This window comes from Mobula hypostoma, chromosome 24, assembly GCF_963921235.1.
Source record: "Mobula hypostoma chromosome 24, sMobHyp1.1, whole genome shotgun sequence".
In the NCBI taxonomy this organism is placed as follows: domain Eukaryota; kingdom Metazoa; phylum Chordata; class Chondrichthyes; order Myliobatiformes; family Myliobatidae; genus Mobula; species Mobula hypostoma.
Window position 1 is genome coordinate 52,844,640 of NC_086120.1, and position 24,819 is coordinate 52,869,458.

The 24,819-nt window shown below is 42.2% G+C and overlaps 1 protein-coding gene across 1 annotated transcript in view; it reads right to left on the minus strand.

The window, feature by feature from the left end:
* The window catches only part of slc5a5 (solute carrier family 5 member 5), a 96,042-nt gene that overhangs the window by 44,446 nt on the left and 26,777 nt on the right, over window positions 1-24,819 (minus strand). The window contains exons 5-8 of the mRNA XM_063032769.1: window positions 24,082-24,236; window positions 22,316-22,456; window positions 5,329-5,458; window positions 4,185-4,273 (exon numbers count right to left, since the gene is read on the minus strand). Coding sequence (XP_062888839.1) covers window positions 4,185-4,273; window positions 5,329-5,458; window positions 22,316-22,456; window positions 24,082-24,236 — 515 coding nt within the window. The remainder of the gene's footprint in view (window positions 1-4,184; window positions 4,274-5,328; window positions 5,459-22,315; window positions 22,457-24,081; window positions 24,237-24,819) is intronic.

Below are 24,819 nucleotides of genomic sequence, written 5' to 3' on the forward strand. Positions count from 1 at the left end.
GATTCTCTAATTTCCACAATTCTGAGAGACTGAAGGAACGGGTTGGAGAATGGAATGGGCTCATGTTTGAGTGTCTATATGAAGGACCAACAGAGAAACATGCTCTCAGACTGGCGATGTACACTGAGATCCAGACTGCTCGCCAAGTGGCTGTGAAACTTTACACAGGACAACCAGGAGTTCTGGCCAGGAATCATCCCTCAAGTCTGACAACAAATTACTAACTGGATTAGCCCAAGGCATCATTTGAATGACATATATCAACACTTCTCCCTCCGGAGCATCTCTCCAGTAGCCTTGATGTGGGCTAAGTCAATGGATTGTACCCTTTTTGACCGCAAGGATTCCATAGCACATGAATTAATTTTGAAATCAGTCACTCTTCCAGATGAACAAAGCGACTTCCACAAATGGAAGTGAGATGAATGACTAGTTAATGTTACTGTGGTAGGCAGCGTAGGGTAAAGGAGAGATGGTTAGTACATTTTTGGAAAACAGTACTCATTGAAAAAATCTCACCAGTTAGTCAGCGATTAGAGGGGATAACTTCACTCAGTTTTACTCTCCCAACACTGAACTGTTCACACAACACGAGGACTCACTTTCAAGGATTCTTTATCCCATGTTCTTGATAATTATTGCTTATTTATTTATTATTATTTTTGTTGTATTTATTTACTTTTCTCAGCTCATATTGGTAAAACCTGAGGTAGTGGCATAGCCAAATAAGCTCATTTGTCAATTGCTAGGAATGTTCAGATTATTCTAGTGGTGTTTACTATAGTGGCTTTCTGAAACATTCACTGTATCCTATCTTATCAGTCTCAAGTGCCATTACTTGGTAATATACACGCAATACGAATGCGTCTTCTTCTTTGTTTTTTATTGATTCTATCATGACTCTTGTACTTATTGTGAATGCCTGCAAGAATATTCTACAAGTATAGAACATAGAACAGTATGGCACATTACAGGCCTTTCAGCCCACAATGTTGTGCCGACCCTCAAACCCTGCCTCCCATATAACCCCCCACCTTAAATTTCTCCATATACCTGTGAAGAGCAAGAGGATAAGATGTGAGCGAATAGGATCAATCTAGTGTGACAGTGGAAAAGTGTGTATGGAACCGGAAGAGATAGCAGAGATACTTAATGAATACTTTTCTTCAGTATTCTCTAGGGAAAAGAATCCTGGCAATTGTAGGGATGACTTACAGCAGCATAGATTAACTCTGTCGCCTCCAGAATCAACCTGGTAAACTTTCTTTACACTGTCACTGAAGCCAATATATCATTCCTCAGGTAAGGAGAGCAGAGCTGCACAAAATACTGCAGGCATAGCCTCACCGGTACCCTGTACAGTTGCATCATAACCTCCCTGCTCTTAAGTTTAATCCCTCTGGCAATGAAGGACAACATTGCATTTTTTTGATAACCTGTAATATCTGTTTTTGTGATTCATGTACTGTACAACCACTCCCAAGTCCCTTTGCACAACAGCAAACTGCAATCTTTCCCTTGAGAGTGGATAATATCGCATTTGGGGTGACACACCAGCCACTTCCCTTCCTCACACATTCCAGAGTGCCCCTCGGTTCATTGGTTACATGTATGTAATCAGGTGGTGCAGGCTCGCTGGCTCACTGGACCTGAAGGACCTGTTACTGTGCTGTATCTCTAAATAAATAAGTAAATACCGACATGGTACTCCACCTGCCGGATCCTTGCGCACACACCTAACCTTTCTATATCTCTCTGCAGACTCTCCCCAACTACGGCACAATTTAGTGTCATCAGCGAATTTAGAAATACTACACTGTCCCCTCTTCCAGATCGTTAATATATATCGCCAACAGATGTGGGCCCAGCACCGACCCTATGGCAATAATCGTTGAATATTCTGACTGACTGAGGTGTACAAGATGATGAGAGGCATTGATCGTGTGGATAGTCAGAGGCTTTTTTCCAGGGCTGGAATGGCTAGCCTGAGAGGGCACAATTTTAAGGTGCTTAGAAGTAGGTACAGAGGAGATGTCGGGTAAGTTTTTTTATGCAGAGAGTGGTGAGTGCGTGGAATGGGCTGCCGGCAATGGTGTGGAGGTGCATACAATAGGGTCTTTTAAGAGACTCCTGGATAGGTATATGGAGTTCAGAAAAATAGAGGGCTATGGTAACCCCAGCTAATTTCTAAGGTAAGGACATGTTCACCTTTGTGGGCCGAAGGGCCTGTATTGTGCTGTAGGAATTCTATGTTTCTGTGTTTCTATGATTGGATCACCACCGGTGTGGAGTCTCCAAAGTTCAGGATGATGAGGGGCTGCAGAAGGTTGTAGGCTCAGATAGCTACATCATGGGCAAAAGCCTCCCCTACCCACCATCGACATCAGCAAGAGGGAGTGCCCTAAGAAGGTAGAACCCATCATTTGGAACCCTTACCATTGATGGCTGCTTCCATCATCAGGATCTTACTCAAGAAAGCAACATCCATCATTAGGGAGCCTCACCATTGAAGGCAGCACCCCTCTTTACGGAGCCTCACTTCGCGGGTCAAGTCCGCTTCCTGTTATTTCTATCAGGGAGAAGGTATAGGAGCCTGAAGAGGCACACTCAGTGATGAAGGAACAGCCCCTTCCCCTCTTCCAAAAGATTTCTGAATAGTCATTGAACTTATTAACATTAGCTCGTTATTTGTCTTTGCACTGTTTATTCTTTTTGTAAATTAGTGTATTTTATGTCTCTCATTTTACTGCTGCCACAAAACATCAAGTTTTGCAACATATGTCTGTGATAATAAACAGGCTTCTGATTTTGAAACATATGAAATAGAATCAGTCAGTCACTCGGGTGATTGACGTCAGGTACTCCACAGACTCTCCAGTTTATCTGACTTTGCTATGTTAGTGCGTTCATGGTCTGTAGCATGTGCTCAGACTCTGGATGTGACATTAATGAGTTGTTTGGTTAGCAAGTGGGAATGGGGCATCCCTGACAAGGGCAGCTTTTGTTGCTAATCCATACTTACACTTGAGAGCGAGGTTGCATCTGCCTTTTGTGAAGTCTGCTGAAGGTGGTCTTGCAGGTCTGTCGGACAGGCAGTTCCTGCACTGCATCCCGTGAAGGTGGAGGAACAGTGGAGTATCTCCACGTTATGTTGTGGGATTTGAACATAGAACACTACAGCACAGTACAGACCATTTGGTCCATGATCTTGTGGTGACCTTTTAACTCATTCTAAGATCAAATACTTCCCTCCTACATAACCCTCCATTTTCTATCATCCACGCGCCTAAGAGTTTCTGAATGTGCCATAAAGGACATACTTTTAAGCTGATCTGAGAAGAGTATATGGAAGGGGGTGGTGTCAGAAGGGTGGGGGTATGGAAAGCATTGCTGGGAGTGGTGGTTGAGCCAGATGCATTAGGGACATTTAAGTGATTATTGTACTGTACTCTGCTATAATGCCTGTGTTCTATATTCTAAAACTCACTAAAATTTAGGAGACATGATTGCCAATGCTACATCCCTTGATGACTGTGCTTAATCAATTGTTGCTTTTTTAAATCAAAATACAATCTGATCAATTACTTGGTCATGTTCCTGAATGGGTTGGAAGTGGAGATGAAAGGGATTACTATGATTACTACCAACCGGTCACTGCACAACTATCAACATGGTTTATGGTGGACCCCAGAGATAAGATCACTGGGCTAATGTCTTGACCAACTGCCCATCAATAGTCTCTTTCAGTGGTCAACCTGCAGGGATGACATATGGACCCTGTTCAGGGAAACTCAGTGCAAAATAAATTTGGCTTAATGGCTTAGACCATAAGGCCATAAGACATAGGAGCAGAATGAGGCCATTCATCCCATTAAATCTGTTCCACCATTTCATCATGGCTGATCCTGGATCCCACTCAACCACATACATCTGCCTTCTCACCATATCCTTTGATGCCCTGACCAATCAGGAAACTATCACCTTCCACTTTAAATACATCCATGGAATTGGCCTCCACCTGCAGTCTACACCTGAGCATTCCACAGATTCACTACTCTCTGGCTAAAAAAAACCCCTCCTTACCTCTGTTCTAAAAAGTTGCCCCTCACACCGATCGTGAACTAAAATATCTATATTTCACACTTCACATAACATTGTAATGCCCTGTATACCCCACACATCACCTCAGTGTTCCACTGAAGGCTGCCGCCAGAAACAAGCCTGGAACTCCAGGGTACGTCCGAAAAATATCCAGCACCATGTAAGGCATCAGCTGTAAGGAGAATGAAAAGGTGAGGCGGGCAGATGGAGGTGATCACAGCCCAGTGCCCAGAACAGACAAGTGGAGAACCACAACCCAGTGGCCAGTGCAGACAAGTGGTGAACCAGAACCCAGTGCCCACTGCAGACAAGTGGTGAACCACAACCCAGTGGCCAGTGCAGACAAGTGGTGAACTGTAATCCAGTGCCCAGAGCAAATGGTGAACCACAACCCAGTGCCCAGACAAGTGGAGAACTACAACCCAGTGGCCAGTGCAGATAAGTGGTGAACCACAACCCAGTGCCCAACAGACAAGTGCCAAGACACAGCCCCCATGTGCTTAAAGCAGAGTGGTGCAAACAGCACAGCCTCTCCATAATCCACACCCACTCACTACAGATGGGGATCCCCCGTACAATGGAGAGAAAGAGACGTGGCAAGGTGTGGACGGTTTGTTGTGTAAAGTGTCAGGGTTGTGAGGGTTGTGAAGGTTGTGTGTGCAACTGGGTACAGAGCGAAGGGGCTATGAACAATTGTGGTGGGCTGTGAATAGATAAGGAGGGGTGTGAATGGGTGGGCAGTAGTGTGAACTGGTGAGGAGGGAGTGTGAATGGATTGGGAAAGGTGTGAATAGGTGGGAGGGATGTGACCGGGTGGAGATGGTGGTGAATGGGTGGGCAGTGGTGTGAACGTGAGAAGGAGGGGTGAATGGGTGGTTAAGGGTGTGACCGGATGGGGAGGGGGTGTGAAAGGGTGGGGAGTGATGTGAATGGGTTGGAGGAGTTGCGAACAGATGGGGTGGAGGTGTGCATGGGTAGGAAGGGGTGTGACCAGTCGGGAGGGGTTGTGAACAGTAGGAATGTTGCGAAAGGGTGGGGAGGTGATGTGACAGGTTGGAGAGGGGTGTGAATGGCTGGAGAGGGAGTGTGAACTAATGGGGAGGATGTGGACGGTGTGTGGAGAAGATATATTAAAATATTCTGTATAACGGTGAGCCCATTGAATTGTTTTATATGTTGCATTCACCTGATCAGGTGCAGTCACATGACCTGACCTGCTGCACTTACCTGGTCAGGTGCAGTCACATGACCTGCCCTCACTGGGTCACAGTCTCGGTACAGAGCAAATGCGATGATACCACAAACTCCTGCACTGGTCACAATACACCAGAGGCCCAGCTGGTTGATGAAGATGGCACTGGTATCAAAGAAAGGCAGAGTGAGGCCTGTTCTACACCAAGGTCAGTGAGAGATGCCTAACTCTCCAGTTCACATGAGGGGTGAAAAGGAGAGGGGGAAAGAGCTAGGGAGAGGAGTGAGGAGATAGGAAAGGAGGTTGGGTCTGGGACTGTTCCTCTGGTCAGGCTGGTTTCGAACACTTGTCAGAACGTCAGGCTGGGGGTGAGTTATTTAGGACTGAGTTGAAATGTTTCTGAAGTGGTCAGTAAACTGTGGTCACCAGGCCACCAAATATAACAAAAGTTTCAGTGACAAAATGCGTGAGAGGAGATGGTGAAACAGCAGTAACCTGATTGTGAGATCCGGCATTGAATGACGGCCAGGCTTAGGGAACAACTATTGCTCCTGTTTTCTTTACATTTCATATGGTCGGGATGAAAGGGTCCAGAAGAAAGGTTCTCAAACTGAGACAGCTCTCTCCACAGATGTCATGGGATCTGCTGCATATATCAGCTCCAGCATTCCATCCCTCGCCCTTCTCCTCTGAGTTCCGTCTTTCTCACTGTCCACCCTCTCTAGAGAAATCAGCCCAGGGTAGTGAATTGTCCCCTCCTCTCCCAGATGGCACTGTGCATGTCTTGGTCTCCTATCACAGATATTCCCTTTGCTTTGTCCACCTGTCGCCATTCCCTGAAGAAAACACATTCAATTTCAGATGAATGTTAACCCTGTCTCTTTCTTCACAGATGCTGCCTGATCCGCTGAGTATTTCTGGTATTTTGTGGGAGGAGGCTAGGGTGTGGGGTTGATTGAGAGAGTGCAGGAATTAGGTACAGAATGTGGATTGGGGTAGGAGTTTGGCTTGAGGATTATATGGATAGAAAAGGGGACTATGTGAATAGCAAGGGATAGGACAGACATTGTTTTAGGGTGGTTGTGTTGCTGGAGCCGGGAGTCTAATGATGATGGAATGGGTGAAAATTACAGTACGCATTTGGCCCTTTGATACTGGATTGGACCTTGCTGAGGTTGTTATCATTAATCCATTTTATTTCTCAGTGAATGAGGATCATCTGTCCAGTGTGGTTTCTCTGTTCGTCCTCAGGCTCCAACTTGTCCACACCCTCACCCTTCACTCCAAAAATCTAAGGCCACATGTGGTTTCCATTGTTGGCAGAACTTCAAATGATGACGAGAGGGCATGCAGGAGTGAGGTATAGCAGTCAGTTGAGTGGTGTCACAGCAACAACCTTACACTCAATGTCAGCAAGACATACCGTGCATGAATATAGTGATAACTCAATTATAAGGCACTTATAAGTCAATAGCATCATAACATTTTAAGTAACGTTTGGATATTAAACACACAGCACATATTTTCCTCGTATGAACATATAAAATCATTGCAACACACCAATATCGCTGAATCAGTGGGAGCCCTGGGCTTGTTCCCCTGCAACAAGACGGTCCCATCGAGGGGTGATGGGAGACAGCGATACTCGAAGGGGGTTCTTTATGTCCAGACTATTCTGCAATTTAGTTTTCGTTGCATTCATTGCAGAAAACCCCGTTTCGCAGAGATATGATGTTGGAAATAGAAGCAACGTTTTCAGTGCTTTCATGGCTATCTCAGGATATTCAGCCTTGACTTTGATCCAGAATGCCGGCAGAGATGTTATGTCAAACATACTTTTCAGCCCACTGTCATTTGCAAACTCGAGGAGTTGATCTTCTTCCTGCACTGACATGGATGATGTGTGTGTAATAAACTCGTGTGTGTTCAAGTTCAACAGTGGGCGTGATAGGGAATGAGAAAAGGTGCAGCTATCTCGTATCGTTTCATATCACTAAATCATATTGTTTCCTTGCGGCCCGGTACCGGTCCATGGCCCGGTGGTTGGGGACCATTGCTCTATAGTATCCAAGACATCTTCGAGCAGTATTGCCTTAGGAGGGTGGTGTCCATTATTAAGGATCCCCACCACCCAGGACATTCCCTCTTCGCACTGTTACAGTTGGGGAGGAGGTACCGAAGACTAAAGGCACATACTCAGTGATTCAGGAACAGCTTCTTCCCCTCTGCCATCTGATTTCTAAATGGACATCGAATCCATGAACACTACATTGTTACTTTATTATTTCTGTTATTTTGAACTACTTGTTTTAACTTAAATATTTAATAGACATATATATAGTTAATGTAACTCATTTTTCCCTGTTTATTTATCATGTATTTCGTTGTACTGCTGCCGTAAAGTTAACAAATTTCCATAAGACCATAAAACATAGGAGCAGAATTAGGCCATCTGGTCCATCGAGTCTGCTCTGCCATCCAATCATGGCTGATACCTTTTTTCCCTCCTCAACCCCATTTCCTGGCCTTCTCCCTGTAATCTCTGATGCGATGTCCAATCAAGAACCTATCAATCTCTGCCTTAAATACACAAAATGACCTGGTCTCCACAGCTGGATGTGGCAACAAATTCCACAAATTCACCACCCTTTGGCTAAAGAAATTTCTCCGCATCTCTGTTTTGAAAGGGCACCCCTCTACCCTGAGGCTGTGCCCTCTTGTCCTAGACTCCCCCACCACGGGAAACATCCTTTCCACATCTACTCTCTCTAGGCCTTTCAATATTTGAAAGGTTTCAATGAGATCCTCCTCATCCTTCTGAATTCCAGTGAGTACAGACCCAGAGCCATCAAACATTCCTCATATGATAACCCTTTCATTCCAGGAATTATCCTTGTGAACCTCCTCTAAACCCTCTCCAATGCCAGCACATCTTTTCGAAGATGAGGGTCCCAAAACTGTTCACAATACTCAAGGTGAGGCCTCACCAGTGCCTTATAAAGCCTCAGCATCACATTCTTGTTGTATTCCAGACCTCTTGAAATGAATGCTAACATGGCATTTGCCTTCCCCACCACCGACTCAATCTGCAAGTTAACCTTTATGGTGTTCTGCACAAGGACTCCTAAGTCCCTCTACATCTCAAATACCTGGATTTTCTCCCCATTTAGAAAATAGTCTGCACATTTATTTCTACTACCAAAGTGCTTACCCATGCATTTTCCAACATTGTATTTCATTCCAACTTTGTTGCCCATTCTCCTAATCTGTGTAAGTCCTTTTGCATCCTACCTGTTGCCTCAACACTACCTGCCCCTCCAAAAATCTTCATATCATCTGTAAACTTGGCAACATCACTTTCCATCAACTAAATTATTTACATACAGCATAAAAAGAAGTGGCCCCAACACCAATCCCTGCTGAACACCACTAGTCACTGGCAGCCAACCAGAAAAGGATCCTTTTATTCCCACTCACTGCCTCCTACTAATCGGCCAATACTCTAACCACGTTAGTAACTTTCCTGTATTACCTTGGGCTCTTAACCTGGTAAGCAGTTTTATGTGTGTCACCTTGTCAAAGGTCTTCCGAAAGTCCAAATATACAACATCCACTGCATCGCCTCTAACTATCCTACTTGTAATCTTCTCAAAGAATTCCAGCAGGTTCATCAGGCAGGATTTTCCCTGAAGGAAACAATGCTGACTTTGTACTATCTTGTCATGTTTCACCAAGTACTCATCACCTCATCCTTAACAATTGAACTCCAACATCTTCCCAACCACTGAGGTCAGGCTAACTGGTCTATAATTTCCTTTCTGCTGCCTTCCTCCTTTCTTAAAGAGTGGAGTGACATTTGCAATTTTCCAATCCTCTGGCACCACGCCAGAGTCCAATGAGTTTTGAAAGATCATTTCTAATGCCCCTACAATCTCTAACACATCTTCTTTCAGAACCCTAGGGCACAGTTCCTCTGGTCCAGGTGACTTATGTACCTTTAGATCTTTCAGCTTTTTGAGCACCTTCTCACTTGTAACAATGACTGCACCACTTCTCTTCCTTCACACACTACAACATCAGGCATACTGCTAGTGTCTTCCACTATGAAGACTGATCAAAATACTCATTTCTTTCATCAGCCATCTCCTTGTCCCTCCATTATTATCTCTCCTGCCCCATTTTCTAGCAGTCCTATATCCACTCTCATTTCTCTTTTATTTTTAAAATACTTAAAAAAAACTTTTACTACCTAATTTGATATTATTCGCTAGTTTGCTTTCATATTTCATCTTTTACCTTCTAATGATTTTTTTGGTTGCTCTCTGTAGGTTATAAAAAACTTCCCAATCCTCTATCTTCCCACTAATTTTTGCTTTGTTAGATGTCCTTTCTTTTGTTTTTACAATAATTTTGTCTTCCCTTGTCAGCCATGTCTATACTATTTTACCATTTGCGTATTTCTTCATTTTTGAATACACATTTCCTGCACCTTCCTCATTTTTCCCAGAAATGCACACCATTGCTGCTCTGCTAGCAGCTCCTTCCAACTTAGAACAATAGAACCATAGAACATTACAGCACGGAAACAGGCCTTTTGGCCCTTCGTGGCTGTGCCGAACCATTTTTCTGCCTATCCGTGTACCTGTCCAAGTTTTTCTTAAATGTTAAAAGTGAGCCCGCATTTACCACTTCATCTGGCAGCTCATTCCACACTCCCACCACTCTGTGTGAAGAACCCCCCCCACAATGTTCCCTTTAAACAGTTCACCCCAAACAATTATTTACCTCCTTTCCTAATTTAAGTGATTACATGTTGATAATGGGGGGAGACTTTAATTGCTGTTTAAATCCCTCAATGGATAAATCTGTATCTACTCAGGCATTACTGAATAAGTCGGCTATTCTTATCAACTCGTTTTTGACTGGCTCAGGAATCTCAGAGATCTGGAGATTTCTACATCTTAAGGATAAAGAATTTTCTTTTTTTTCACATGTACATCATACTTATTCTAGGATTGACTATGTTTTTATAGACTCTTGTTTAATTCCATCTGTAATTGGGAGCAACAATGACATCATTGTCATCTCTGATCATGCACCATTGAATCTCTCTACCAAATTAATGGATATACCTTCTAATACTAGACAACGGTGTTTTAATTCCAATTTACTTCAAGATTTGGATTTTGTAAAATTTATTAAGGATCAGGTTGACTGTTTTTTTAAACTAATGCCACGGATGAAATTTCCAGTGGGGTTATGTGGGACACTTTTAAAGCATATATCCGTGGTCAGAATATTTCCTACTCTGCTGGATTGAAAAAAACGCATTAAGAATGAAATACTTGTGTGATTGATAAGATTAAAGACATTGATAAAAAATATGCCATTGCTCCTAACAAGGAGCTTTACGAACAGAGAGTTGAACTTCAAATGGAGCATAGTTTACTCGTAACATTGTCAATTGAAAACCAACTAATGAAAACTAGAAGTGAGTTTTAGATACATGGTGATAAATCTGGTAAATTATTAGCCAATCAATTAAAAACAGCTTCGGTTAAACGTCAAATTATTCAGATTCGCAAACCTGATGATACTTTAACAGTTGATCATGATGAGATTAATAAATCTTTTCAAGAATTTTATACATCTTTATATCAGTCAGAATTTCCTCATGATCCCAATGAGATGTATGACTTTTTAAGGAAATTGAACTTTCCAAAATTGACGCCCAAAGAATGTCTAAAGTTAGAAACACCTATTACGGATGAAGAAATAAAGGGTGCTATTTCTTCAATGAATTCTGGCAATTCACCTGGTCCAGATGGCCATACAGTAGAATTTTTAAAGTTTTCCTCTTCTAGCCTTTCTCCCCAGTTATGCAGAGTTTTTAAAGATGCAATTATTATAGGTAAACTACCACTATCATTTTACCTCTATTTCCTTAATTCTAAAAAAAAGCATCCTACTGAATGTGCATCATATAGACCGATATCCTTATTGAATGTAGATTCAAAAATTTTTTCTAAAATATTGGCATCTAGGTTAGAAAATGTATTACCTCAAATTATTTCTGTGGACCAAACTGGATTTATTCAAAATTGTTATTCATCCTTTAATATTAGGAGATTAATGAATATTGTTAATACTCCTTCACTGAGAACTCCAGAATGTGTTATTTCATTAGATGCTGAGAAAGCTTTTGACAGAGTTGAATGGCCATGTTTATTTAGTACGCTTGAGAAGTTTAATTTCAGTCCGATATTTATATCCTGGATTAAACTGATATATCATACCCCTCTAGTTTCAGTTTTGACCAATAATCAAAGTTTTCCCTCTTTTCAATTATTTCGTGGTACTAGGCAGGGTTGTCCTCTAAGTCCTTTATTATTTGATATTGCTTTAGAAACTTTAGCAATTGCTATTCGAGATTCACCAAATATTTTTGGTATTACTCGTGGGAAAGAGTAATATAATGATAAGTTATCATTATATGCAGATGATTTATTATTGTATAATTCTGACCCAGAGAAATCCATTTCTGCAATTTTATCTTTGTTGGCTAAGTTTAGTAAATTTTCTGGCTACAAACTGAATCTTAATAAGAGTTAACTTTTTCCGTTAAATATGCAGGTTCCAAATTATAAACGTTTACCATTTAGATTAGCTACTGATCACTTTCCCTATTTAAGAGTAAAAATCACCAAGAAGCATAAGGATTTATTAAGGGTTAATTTTTTACCTTTATTTGATCAGATTAAAGGTTAGTGTACTAAATGGTCACCGATGTCTTTGTCATTAATTGGTCAGATCAACGCTGTTAAGATGATTACTTTACCTAAATTTCTAGATTTATTTCAAGCACTGCTAATTTTTATTCCGAAATCTTTTTCTGATAACGTTGATTCAAAAATTTCCTCATACATATGGCAGAATAAAAATCCTAGACTAGGTAAAAGATACTTACAGAAGCCCAAAACAGAGGGTGGTTTAGCATTGCCGAAGTTTAGATTTTATTACTGGGCAATTAATATTCGTTATTTAAAATTTTGGACATGGAATTGGGACACAGTTTCAAGTCCACAATGGGTTAATCTTGAATGTAATTCTGCTTCAGGATTTTCATTGGGTTCTATTCTAGGGACCCCACTCCCCTTTGATTTTTCTAAATTGGACAAACAAATGGATAACCCAGTAGTTAAATATACTCTTCGAATATGGTTTCAGCTTCGAAAATTTTTTGGACTGAATTCAATCTATTTTAGCAAGCCCTATTGTATCCAATTTTCTTTTTCATCTTTTGTTTTTGGACCAAGCCTATCTGGTCTGGAAAATAAAAGGTATAATATGGTTTTCTGATTTATTTTTGGATAATTGTTTTATGTCTTTTGAACAATTATCTAATAAATATAATTTACCTAGATCCCACTTTTTTAGACATTTGCAGATCAGAAACTTTTTAAATACTGTTCTTACTACCTTTCCGATTTCATATTCTACTGATATAATGGAAAAATATTTAGATTTAAATCCTTTTCAGAAAGGTTCAACAGCAATTATTTATAATATGATAATGAAAATAAATCCAGATGTTTCGAATACAATTAAGAACGATTGGGAAAGGGAACTTAAGCTTACCTTACCTACTGAGAAATGGCAAAAAATTTTCCAACTAGTTAACTCTTCCTCTATATGTGCTAAACATGCATTGATACATTTTAAAGTTATACACAGAGCTCATATATCTAAGGATAAATTAGCTCGTCATTACTCTCATATAAACCCTGTATGTAATAGATGTCATTCTGAGATAGCCTCATTAACTCATATGTTTTGGTCTTGCCCTTTGTTGAAGAAACATTGGGGCGATATCTTTGATATTATTTCAACTGTTTTGAATATTGATCTACAACCTCATCCTATTACTGCCATCTTTGGTTTACCAATGATAGAACAACGTTATCTGACCTCCTCAGCTTGTTGGATGATTGCTTTTGTTACTCTAATGGCTAGAAGATCCATACTATTGAATTGGAAAGAGATTAATCCTCCTACTACATTTCATTGGTTTTCTCAAACTATGCCTTGTTTAAATTTAGAAAAAAATAGAAGTGTCATGTATGACCCATCTATTAAATTTGATGAGATTTGGAGACCATTTATTCAATATTTTCACATGATGTAATTTGACCCTTTCCAATTCTATTTTGTTACTTCAGTATATGGGGAGAGGAGTGGAAGTGGCGACACTATTGGTTTTATCTGAGATATCATAATAGCCCTTTCTTTTTCTCTTTAGTTTTCTTCTAGTTTGGTTAGATTAGTTTTTTTTCCTAATGGGATATTATTTTTTTTGTTTTCTTATGATATTTTTGTATTTTCATGTATTTTTTTTCTATATTTTATTGGTAATTTTATGAGATTTTTGGAGGCTTATTAAGTATGTGCCATTTGAGTTTATACTTGTATAAACCAATTATTATCAATATAATCCCAATTGTTCTGTACTTATTTTTTGTAATGTTTATGATGTTGAAATTAATAAAAAGATTGAAAAAGAAAAGAACATTTCCCCCTTCACCCTTAACCCATGTCCTCAAGTTTTTTTCTCCCCTAGCCTCAGTGGAAAAAGCCTGCTTGCATTCTCTCTATCTATACGCATCATGATTTTATATACCTCTATCAAATCTCTCCTCATTCTTCCACGCTTCTCCTTTGACCAACTCCTCTCTCATACCACTGTAATTTCCTTACTCCACTGAAATACTGCTATATCAGACTCCCTATCAAATTTCAAGTTGAACTCAATCACATTGTGATTACTGTCTCCTGAGGGTTCCTTTACCGTAAGCTCCGTAATTGCTTCCGGTCCATTACGTAACACCCAATCCAGCGTAGCTGATTCCATAGTAGGCTCAACAACAAACTGCTCTAAAAAGCTATCTCTTAGGTATTCAACAAACTCACTCTCTTGAGATCCATTACCAACCTGATTTTCCCAATCAACCTGCATGTTAAAATTTCCCATGACTACCATAACGTTGCCCTTTTGAATCTCCTTTTCTATTTCCTGTTGTAACCTGTGGTCCACCTGCCAGCCACTGTTGGGAGGCCTGTATATAACTACCATCAACGTCCTTTTACCCTTGCAGTTTCTTAACTCAACCCGCAAGGATTCAACATCTTCCACTCCTATCCCACATCTTTCTACTGATTTGATGCCATTCTTCACCAGTAGAGCCACACCACCCCATTTGCCCACCTTCCTATCCCTCCGATATAACATGTAACCTTGGACATTAGCTCCCAACATTTCACGACATACACTAGTGATATTCATTCTGATGTTGGTCTGTTTGTCTGAAGCTTTTTGAAAATTACAACTTTCTTCGACTGGGGTCAGAAGGGAAATTACTGGTACAAATGGGCGAAAAAACAATTCCCAGCTTGCCTCCTCTCTCAGCTTCATCCTCACGGCTAAGCAACTAAGGTTTCTACACCTCAAACAATCCTGCAGCAAGGAGTTAATTTCATTTTCCAAATACATCCTTCACTCCTCTCTCTCTGTTGAAGGAGTCATGTAGCTGTGCAGGACTGGCATGGTAGGAAGCCACTGACATCTCCTGGGTCTTTGGCCTGTCGTCCTTTCCCGTAGTGAATACTGAAGCAAAGCATTCATTAAGTATCTCTGCTATCTCCTCTGGTTCCATACACACTTTTCCACTGTCACACTTGATTGGTCCTATTCTCTCATGTATTATCCCCTTGCTCTTCACATACTTGTAGAATGCCTTGGAGTTTTCCTTAATCCTGTCTGCCAAGGCCTTCTCATGGCCCCTTCTGGTTCTCCTAAATTCTTTCTTAAGCTCCTTTCTGCTTGCCTTATAATCTTCTAGATCTCTATTACTAACTAGTTTTTTGAACCTTTCGTAAGCTCTTCTTTTCTACTTGACTAGATTTACAACAGTACACCATGGTTCCTGTACCTTACCATCCTTCCTCTGTCTCATTGAAACCTACCTCTGCAAAACTCCATGCAAATATCCCCTGAACATCTGTACATTTTCCTCAGAACATCTGTTCCTAATTTATGCTTCCAAGTTCTTGCCTGATACCCTCATATTTCCACTTTCTCCAATTAAATGCTTTCCTAGCTTGTCTGTCCCTATCCCTCTCCAATGCAATGGTAAAGGAGCTAGAATTGTGATCACTATCTCCAAAATGCTCTCCCACTGAGAGATCTGACACCTGACCAGGTTCATTTCCCAATACCAGATCAAGTACAGCCTCTCCTCTTGTAGGCTTATCTACATGTTGTGTCAAGAAACCTTCTTGAATACACCAAACCAACTCCACCCCATCTAAACCCCTTGCTCTAGGGACATGCTGATTGATATTTAGGAAGTTAAAATCTCTCACCACAATAACCCTGTTATAGAAACATAGAGATATAGAAAACCTACAGCACAATACAGGCCCTTCGGCCCTCAAAGTTATGCCGAACACGTCCCTACCTTAGAAATTACTAGGCTTACCTATAGACCTCTATTTTACTAAGCTCCATGTACCTATCTAAAAGGCTCTTAAAAGGCCCTGTCGTATCCGCCTCCACCACCGTTGCCGGCAGCCCATTCGACGCACTCACCACTCTGAGTAAAAAAAACTTACCCCTGACATCTCCTCTGTACCTATTCCCCAGCACCTTAAACCTGTGTACTCTTGTGGCAACCATTTCAGCCCTGGGAAAAAGCCTCTGACTATCCACATGATCAATGCCTCTCATCATCTTATACACCTCTATCAGGTCACCTCTCATCCTCCGTCGCTCCAAGGAGAAAAGGCCGAGTTCACTCAACCTGTTCTCATAAAGCATGCTCCTCAATCCTGGCAACATCCTTGTAAATATCCTCTGCACCTTTTCTATGGTTTCCACATCCTTCCTGCAGTGAGGCGACCAGAACTGAGCGCAGTACTCCAAGTGGGGTCTGACCAGGGTCCTATGTAGCTGCAACATTACCTCTCGGCTCCTAAATTCAATTCCACGATTGATGAAGGCCAATACTCTCTTAACTACAGAGTCAACCTGTGCAGCTGCTTTGAGTGGAACACAAGATCCCTCTGATCCTCCACACTGCCAAGAATCTTACCATTAATACTATATTCTGCCACCATATTTGACCTACCAAAATGAACCACTTCACACTTATCTGGTTTGAACTCCATCTGCCATTTCTCAGCCCAGTTTTGCATCCCATCACTATCCCGCTGTAACCTCTGACAGCCCTCCACACTATCCACAACACCCCCAACTTTTGTGTCATCAGCAAACTTACGAACCTTCCCTTCATTTCCTCATCCAGGTCATTTATAAAAATCATGAAAAGTAAGGGTCCCAGAACAGATCCCTGAGGTACTCCACTGGTGACCAACCTCCATGCAGAATATGACCCGTCTACAACCACTCTTTGCCTTCTGTGGGCAAGCCATTATTACACCTTTCCAGAATCTGTCTCCTTATCTGCTCCTCGATATCCCTATTACTATTGGGTGGTCTTTAAAAAACACCCAGTAGAGTTATTGACCCCTTCCTGTTTGCAACTTCCACCCATAGAGACTCAATAGACAATCCTTTCCTCCTTTTCTGCAGCCGTGACACTATCTCTGATCAACAGTTCTATGCCCCCAACTCTTTTGTCTGCCTCCCTGTCCTTTCTGAAACATCTAAAACCCGGCACTCGAAGTAACCATTCCTGCCCCTGAGCCATCCAAGTTTCAGTAATCGCCACAACGTCATAGCTCCAAGTACTGATCCATGCTCTAAGCTCATCTGCTTTGTTCATAATACTCCTTGAACTAAAATAGACACATCGGAAACCATCGGTCTGAGCGCGTCCCTTCTCTATCACTGCCTATCCTCCCTCTCGCACTGTCTCCAAGCTTTCTCTATTTGTGAGCCAACCGCCCCTTCCTCTGTCTCTTCAGTTTGGTCCCCACCCCCCAGCAATCCTAGATTAAACTCTCCCCAAAAGCCTTAGGAAGCCTCCCCGCCAGGATATTTGTCCCCCTTGAATTCAAGTGTAACCCGTCCTTTTTGTACAGGTCACTCCTGCCTCAAAAGAGGTCCCAATGATCCGGAAATCTGAACCCCTGCCCCCTGCTCCAATCCCTCAGCCACGCATTTATCCTCCACCTCATTCTATTCCTATACTCACTGTATATTGTATACATTTCTCTGACATTAAATTGAACCTTTGAACTGGAGACATGAAAAGAGTTTATCCAAGCACCTGTACAAGTTTTGGTGTCCCTAGCGACCTGGGGACATGGGAGAGTTTATCCAAAGCAACCCATGACCATCTCCAGTTTCCACAGTGATCTGGCAACACAGAGTTTATCCAAAACAACCTGTTACTAGTTCCAGTGTCTTTAGCAATCTGGGGACATGGAATGAGTTTATCCAAGCACCTGTAAAGGTTCCTGTGTCCTCAAAGATCTGGACATATGGAGAGTGTTTATCCAGAGCAACCTGTTACAAGTTCCAATGTCCACAGTGATTTGGGGACATGGAGAGAGTTCATCCAAGCACCTGTACAAGTCCCTGTGTCCACAGCAATCTGGGGACATGGACAGAATTCATTTAAAGCAACCCATTGCAAGTTACAGTCAACACACACTAAATATTAAAAGAACTCAGCAGGCTGGACAGCATCTATGGAAAAGAGTACAGTTGACGTTTTTGGGCTGGGATCCTTCATCAGGACACAAGTTCCGGTGTCCATGGAGATCTGGGGACATGGAAGAATTATTAAAAGCAACTCATTTCAAGTTCGGGTGTCCACCGAGATCAGGGACATTGTAAGAGTTTATCCAGCACCCATTCAACATCCAGTGTCCATAGAAATCTGGGGACATGGAAGTATGTATCCAAAGCAACCTGTTACAAGTTCCAGTGTTGACAGCGATCTGGGGACATGGAGAATTTTCCATGCGACCCAGAAATAGATATTGCGCTCTGCTTATCTTCCATTGTACTGCGCAAACTTTCCTCATTTTCTGGCTGCTGCTCTGTACTCTCCCTACTGGGTGGATTGTTTATGTTTTTCCATTAAATGGAAGGAATAATCTGTCAGAAGAGCTCTTCAGTCTCACTCAAACCATTCAGAAGACAAATGAAAACAAAGAGCTATGGTTTCTGAAGAGCCACTTGACCCTGGCCGAACTGGGGCTTGACGAAGAAACAAGGCCACTGCTGGAGAATGAAAGGGCAGTTTGTGAGGAACTACGTCATGGGTTTTTTACAGTTCGCTTCCCTCCAGTACCTTCAGTGTTAGTTGTAGAACAACACTCGATGCACAGGTCAAAGGGTGACACCCTTGAAAGCTTCTCCAACAGACAGAGTCAATTACTATGCTCGACAAGTGCTTAGCAACAGCAGTGAATCAATGTGGAAGGCTGGCACTTGCAGCCCTGAAGGAATTCTCGGTGTTTCCACAGAGAATGAGCAATACGGAGACAGGATTACAAGTCATCACATTACTGCCCGCCACATTACCTTTCGTTTGAGAGAAGACAGTAGTGACTAAGCAGATGACAGTTAGTGTGAAATTGGATTTTTCAGTCTCACTGAGACTTTCCCACATTAACACGGACAGTATGAATGGTAGCAGAGAACCGACAGACTTGCTGCTTCCTTCCTGGCTGTATTGTATTTATGAGTGTTCTCCCAAGGTCCTGGCCAGTTTTGGGCATTGCTTCACATCATTGGTACAGATTATGGAGCATGCTGTATGCAGTGCTGGCAGGTGAATTCTTATTACTGGTAAATCATTTTCAGGTGCCTTTCCAAACACTGCGATACACTCTTAACAGAAGTCACAGTATGCAGCATCCAGCAAAGTGAATGTGGACAAGAAAAGAGAACATCTGACATCCAAACTCTCTGCACTGTTTCTCCTGGTCCCAGCTAAGATATCTCCAGGAGATCTTTTTGTTGATCTCCCCAAATCCATGGAACTTCCTATTCAAAGTGTCAGCTAAGCATATAGAAACTCGAACGTTGAGTATAGAACAATGCAGCACAGGATATAATGATGCCAAATGAAACTACACACTTGCCTGTACATGACCACAATCCCTCTGTTCCCTGCTCCTTACCTACCTGTTCAAATGCCTCTTCAAGTAACACTTTTGTTTTCACCACAGTGTGACCTAGGCACCCAACACTCTCTATATCAAAAAAATGTGCCCCATAAATTCCCTTTAAACATAACCCTTAGGGATGTGACAGCGCGGGTTTGTGCAGGTAGAAACTCTGCATCTAGTTATCAAAATGCTATTACTTTCAAGGTAGTTATAGAAAAGGAAAGGTCTGGTCCTCAGGGTGAGATTCTAAATTGGAGAAAGGTCAATTTTGATGGTATCATAAGGATCTGGCAAGTGTGGTTTGGTACAGGTTGTTTTCTAGCAAAGGTGTACCTGGTAAGTGGGAGGCCTTCAAAAGTGAATTTTTGAGAGCACAAGGTTTGTACGTTCCTGTCTGAATAAAAGCCAAGGATAATATGTTTATAGAATCTTGGTGTTTGAAATATAGTGAGGCTCTGGTTAAGAAAAAGAGGAGGTGCATAGCAGGCAGGAACAAATGAGGTATTGAGGAATATAACAAATGCAAGAGAATACAAGAAGAAAATCAAGAGGGCTAAAAGAAGATTTGAGGTTGCTCTGGCAGACAAGGTGAAGGAGAATCCTAACTGCTTCTACAGATAAATTAAGACCTAAAGGCTAGCAAGGGACAAAATAGGTCCTCCGGAAGATCAGAGTGGTAATCTATGCATGGAGCCAAAAGAGATGGGGGAGATCGTAAATGGATTTTTTGCATCTGTATTTACTTGGGAGATGACACAGAGTCCATAGATGTGAGGCATTGCAGCAGCGAGTTTATGGACCCTATACAGATTACAGAGGAGGAGGTGTTTGCTGCACTGAGGCAAATTAGGGTGGATAAATCCCCAGGACCTGACATGGTGTTCCTTTGGACCCTGTGGGAGACTAGTGCAGAAATTGCAGGGACCTTGGCAGAGATATGAAAAACGTCCTTAGCCCTGGGGGTGGTGCTGGATGATTGGAGGATGGCTGATGTTGTTCTATTGTTTAAGAAAGGCTCTAAGAATATGCCAGGAAATGATTTGCTACTGAGCCTGGCATCTATGGTGGTAAAGTTATTGAAAGATGTTCTAAGGGATGAAGCATACACTTATTTGGATAAACATGGACTGATTTAGAATAGTCAGCATGGCTTTGTGCATGGTAGGTTGTGTCTAACCAATCTTATAGAGTTTTTTGAAGAGGTTACCAGGAAAGTTGATGACGCAAGGCAGTGGATGTTACCTACATGGACTTTAGTAAGGTATTTGACATGGTCCTGCATGGGAAGTTGATCAAGAATGTTCAGTTACTTGGTATTTATTATGAGGCAGTAAATTGGATTAGACATTGGCTTTGTGAGAAGCTAGAGAGTGGCAGTAGTTGGTTGCCTTTTTGACTGGAGGCCTGTGACTAGTGGAGTGCTGCAGGGATCAGTGCGGGGTCCTTTGTTGTTTGTCATCTGTATCAATGATCTGGATAATAATGTGGTTAACTGGATCAGCAAATTTGCAGATGATACCAAGATTGGGGGTATAGTGGACAGTGAGGAAAGCTATTATGACTTGCAGTCAGATTTAGACCAGCTGAAAAATGGAATTTAATGTAGAGAAGTGTGAGGTGTTGTACCGGTAGGACCAACCAGGGTAGGTCTTACAAGGTGAGCAGTAGGACACTGAGAACTGTGGTAGAATGGATGATCTGGGAATACAAGTCTATAATTCCTTGAAAGTGGTGTCATAGATACATAGAGCCACAAAGAAAGCTTTTGGCACATTGGCCTTCATAAATCAGTGCATTGAGTATAGGAGATGGGATATAATGTTGAAATTATATAAGACGTTGGTGTGGCTTAGTTTGGTGTATTGTGAGTAGTTTTGGTCACCTACCTACAGGAAATATGTAAATCAGATTGAAAGAGTGCAGAGAAAGTTTACAAGGATGCTGCCAGGAGTTGAGGACCTGAGTTATAGAGAAAGATTGAACAGGCTAGAGCTTTATTCCCTTTAATGTAGAAGATTGAGAGGAGATTTGATAGAGGTATACAAAATTATGAAGGGTATAGATATAGTAAATGCAAGCAGGCTTTTTCCACTGAAATTGGGTGAGACTATAACTAGAAGTCAAGGGTTAAAGGTAAAAGGTGAAAAGTTTAAGGGGAACATGAGGAAGATCTTCACACAGTGGATGGTGAGAATATTGAACATGCTGCTAACGCAAGTGGTGGACGTAGGGTCAATTTCAACATTTGAAAGACATTTGGATAGGTACATAGATGGAAGGAGCATCAGGTGCCGATCGATGTGATGAGGCAGATTAATGCTTCAGCACGGACAAGATGAGCAGAGGGCCTGGATCTGTGCTCTAATGTTCTGTGATTCTGTGATTCCATTGAATCCTCTCCACAGCCTTCCTGTATAATGAGTAGAAATGCTCACTGTACTCCAAATGTCACCTAATCAAAGTTGATACAGCTGAAACATGACTTCCTGACTCTTACCCTCACTGCCCTTATTCACTTTCTTTGCCGCCCTCTCTACATGTATTGACACTATCCTGCAACTTTAATACCCCTCTATACACCGGGGTTCTTGAGGGTCCTGAAATTTACTCAGTACTTTCCCCTTGGATTGATCTCCCAAATGCAACACCTCACTTGTCTGGATTAAATGCCATCTGCCATTTCTCCACCTATATCTGTTACTGGAATTTCAAACCAAGCCCTTCCTTTCCCTTCAGGATATGTGAGCACGAGAGGAGGAAAGGACTCCGGTATCTCAGTAATTACTGGCGTTCGTTTCCTGGGGGAGCAATGCAGAAACTTGGATACCCTCAGCTTCATGTCCCACCTCCCCAGTAGAGGCAGCTCTTCTGCAGACTTACAGCCGTGCTTGGAGCTCTGTTTTGCACGCAATGTAACGCTGGACTTGGGACTGGTTGACTCCATACATCGACAGCCACATCCCCGTTCCGCCAATAATAAATGTCCAGAAAGTGTAGCGTCGCCTGGGATCTGGATCAAAACTAAGGAGAAATTTTCAATTAGAATCTACCATCATACCATTTCCATTAATGTGCAGCTCAAGGGTAGATCAGTAGAAGATGCCATTGTCACATCAGATGGACAGGCACTGTGGTCAGCATGGACTGGTCGGGCTGAAGGGTCTGTATTCATGCTGTATTATTGCTCTAAGGCTCTGAGAGACATCACTGAGAGAAAGGCAAGGAAGGAGGCAAGGTGCAGCTATCCCTGATGTGTGCTGGCCCACTTGTGGCTCTGACTTGCTCTGTTTTCCCAGCTAAGACCAGAACCCCAACCCTCCCAGTGCCCAAGCCTTGCATAATGCATCGCATCATCTCACATTTCCTAGAAATTTATCAATTTCAGCACACCTGCTATTGCTTGCACTTCCAAAGACTCTCCCAGGAATAGTTCCCAAAGTCAAAGTAAATTGAGTCCGAGGCTTTTTCCCAGGGCTGAAATGGCCAGCACGAGAGGGCACAGTTTTAAGGTGCTTGGAGTAGGTACAGAGGAGATATCAGGGATAAGTTTTTTTACACAGAGAGTGGTGAGTGCATGGAATGGGCTGCCAGCGACAGTGATGGAGATGGATACGACAAAGGGTCTTTTAAGGGATTCCTGAATAGGTATATGGAGCTCAGAAAAGTAGAGGACTATGGGTAACCCTAGGTAATTTCTAAGGTAAGGACATGTTCAATGCAGCTTTGTGGGCCGAAGGGCCTGTATTATGCTGTAGGTTTTCTATCTTTCTAAATTTATTATGGAAGTACATTTAATACCTTGAGATTCATCCTCTTGCAGGCATTTACAGGAAAACAAAGAAATACAATAGAATATATAAACAAGGACTGACAAACCATCAATGTGCAAAAGAAGACAAATAGTGCAAATAAAAAATAAGTCATACAGAAAACATGGATTGTAGAGCACTTGAAAGTGAATCCCTAGATTATGGAATCAGTTCCCAGAGTTGTGATGAGTGAAGTTATCCCCTCTGGTTCAGGAGCCTGATGGTTGGAAGGTAATAACTGTTCCTGGTGGTGTGCTGAAACACCTGTATACTTAAAGCAGTGGTTGATAAGTTCTTGATTAATAAACATCAAAAGTTACGGGGAGAAGGCAGGAGACTGGGGTTGATGGGGAAATTAAATTAGTTACGATGGAACGGTGGAGCAGACTTGATGGGCTGAATAGCCATATTCTACTCTTATGTCTTATAGGCAAATAGCCAGAGGATCAATGCTTACAGTGGAGGCAGTGATGCACATAGAGGAGGCAGATACATTAGGAACATTTAAGAAACTCTTAGATAGGCACATGGATGATAGAAAAATGGAGGGATGTGTAAGAAGGAAGGGTTAGATTGTTCTCAGAGTAGGATAAAAGGTCAGCACAGCATCGTAAGCTGAAGGACCTGCACTGTGCTGCAGTGTTCAGTAGTATGTTCTATGTTCTAATGAAGCTCTGCATCGTTACTCTGAAACGGGAAGACCAATATGACAAAGTAAATCCATAAAAATGACGGTCAGCTAGGGCAAGCTCACTGTCAACACTTCTTTGTGTTTGCTGAATGCTGAGTGCGCCGAATGCTGAATCAGATGGGTGTTCCAGCAAAGACATCTCTTACTCTCCAAAATTGATCCTGGACCCATTGTAGGCATTCTCCAGAACTTTGCTCACTCCTCCCACTAAGTAGGTGCCGCGGATGATGACAGCTACAAAGCCAGACATCATGGTGATGACCTGAAAGATGTCAGTGCAGACCACTGCCTTCAGTCCACCCTGCAGAGAAAAGGCATGCCGGTAAAGATGTGGTGTCAGTCTGACTTAGAGCAGTACATTCCTTGACAAGAGAAGTTATTGAACAACTCTGGTGTAATTTAATGCATACTAAAAATGCAGGTGCAATTAACTGCATCATCATTTTGGACCAAAGGATGCACAAAGAGGGTCTGAAATACTGAAAAGCAGGAAACAGAGAAGGTCCAGAGAGATTTGGAGATTCTTGTGCACAATGAACAGTGATGGAGAATAAAAGCAGTCATCACAAAGACCACAAAGGCACTGGGCTTTCAATCCAAAGGGCTGGAGTCCAAAGTGGAGGATGCACTCCCTGGTTACACAGTGTCAGGAGCATATGGAACAGTTCCACACACATCACAAGACACAACTAGCTGAATCATGCTGGCATCTAGCCTGGTGCTGGCTAGCTGCAGTGTCAATTAACATGCTGGAGACTTTCTCATCAGCCAGGAGACATCCACCTCCTGCTGCACAGTCTTGGCGTCTGCCCCCACCCTGGCTGGTACCTATAGAGAGACCCTTAATCATGTCAGTCTGAGGGTTAAGATCTGTGTGTCTTTAT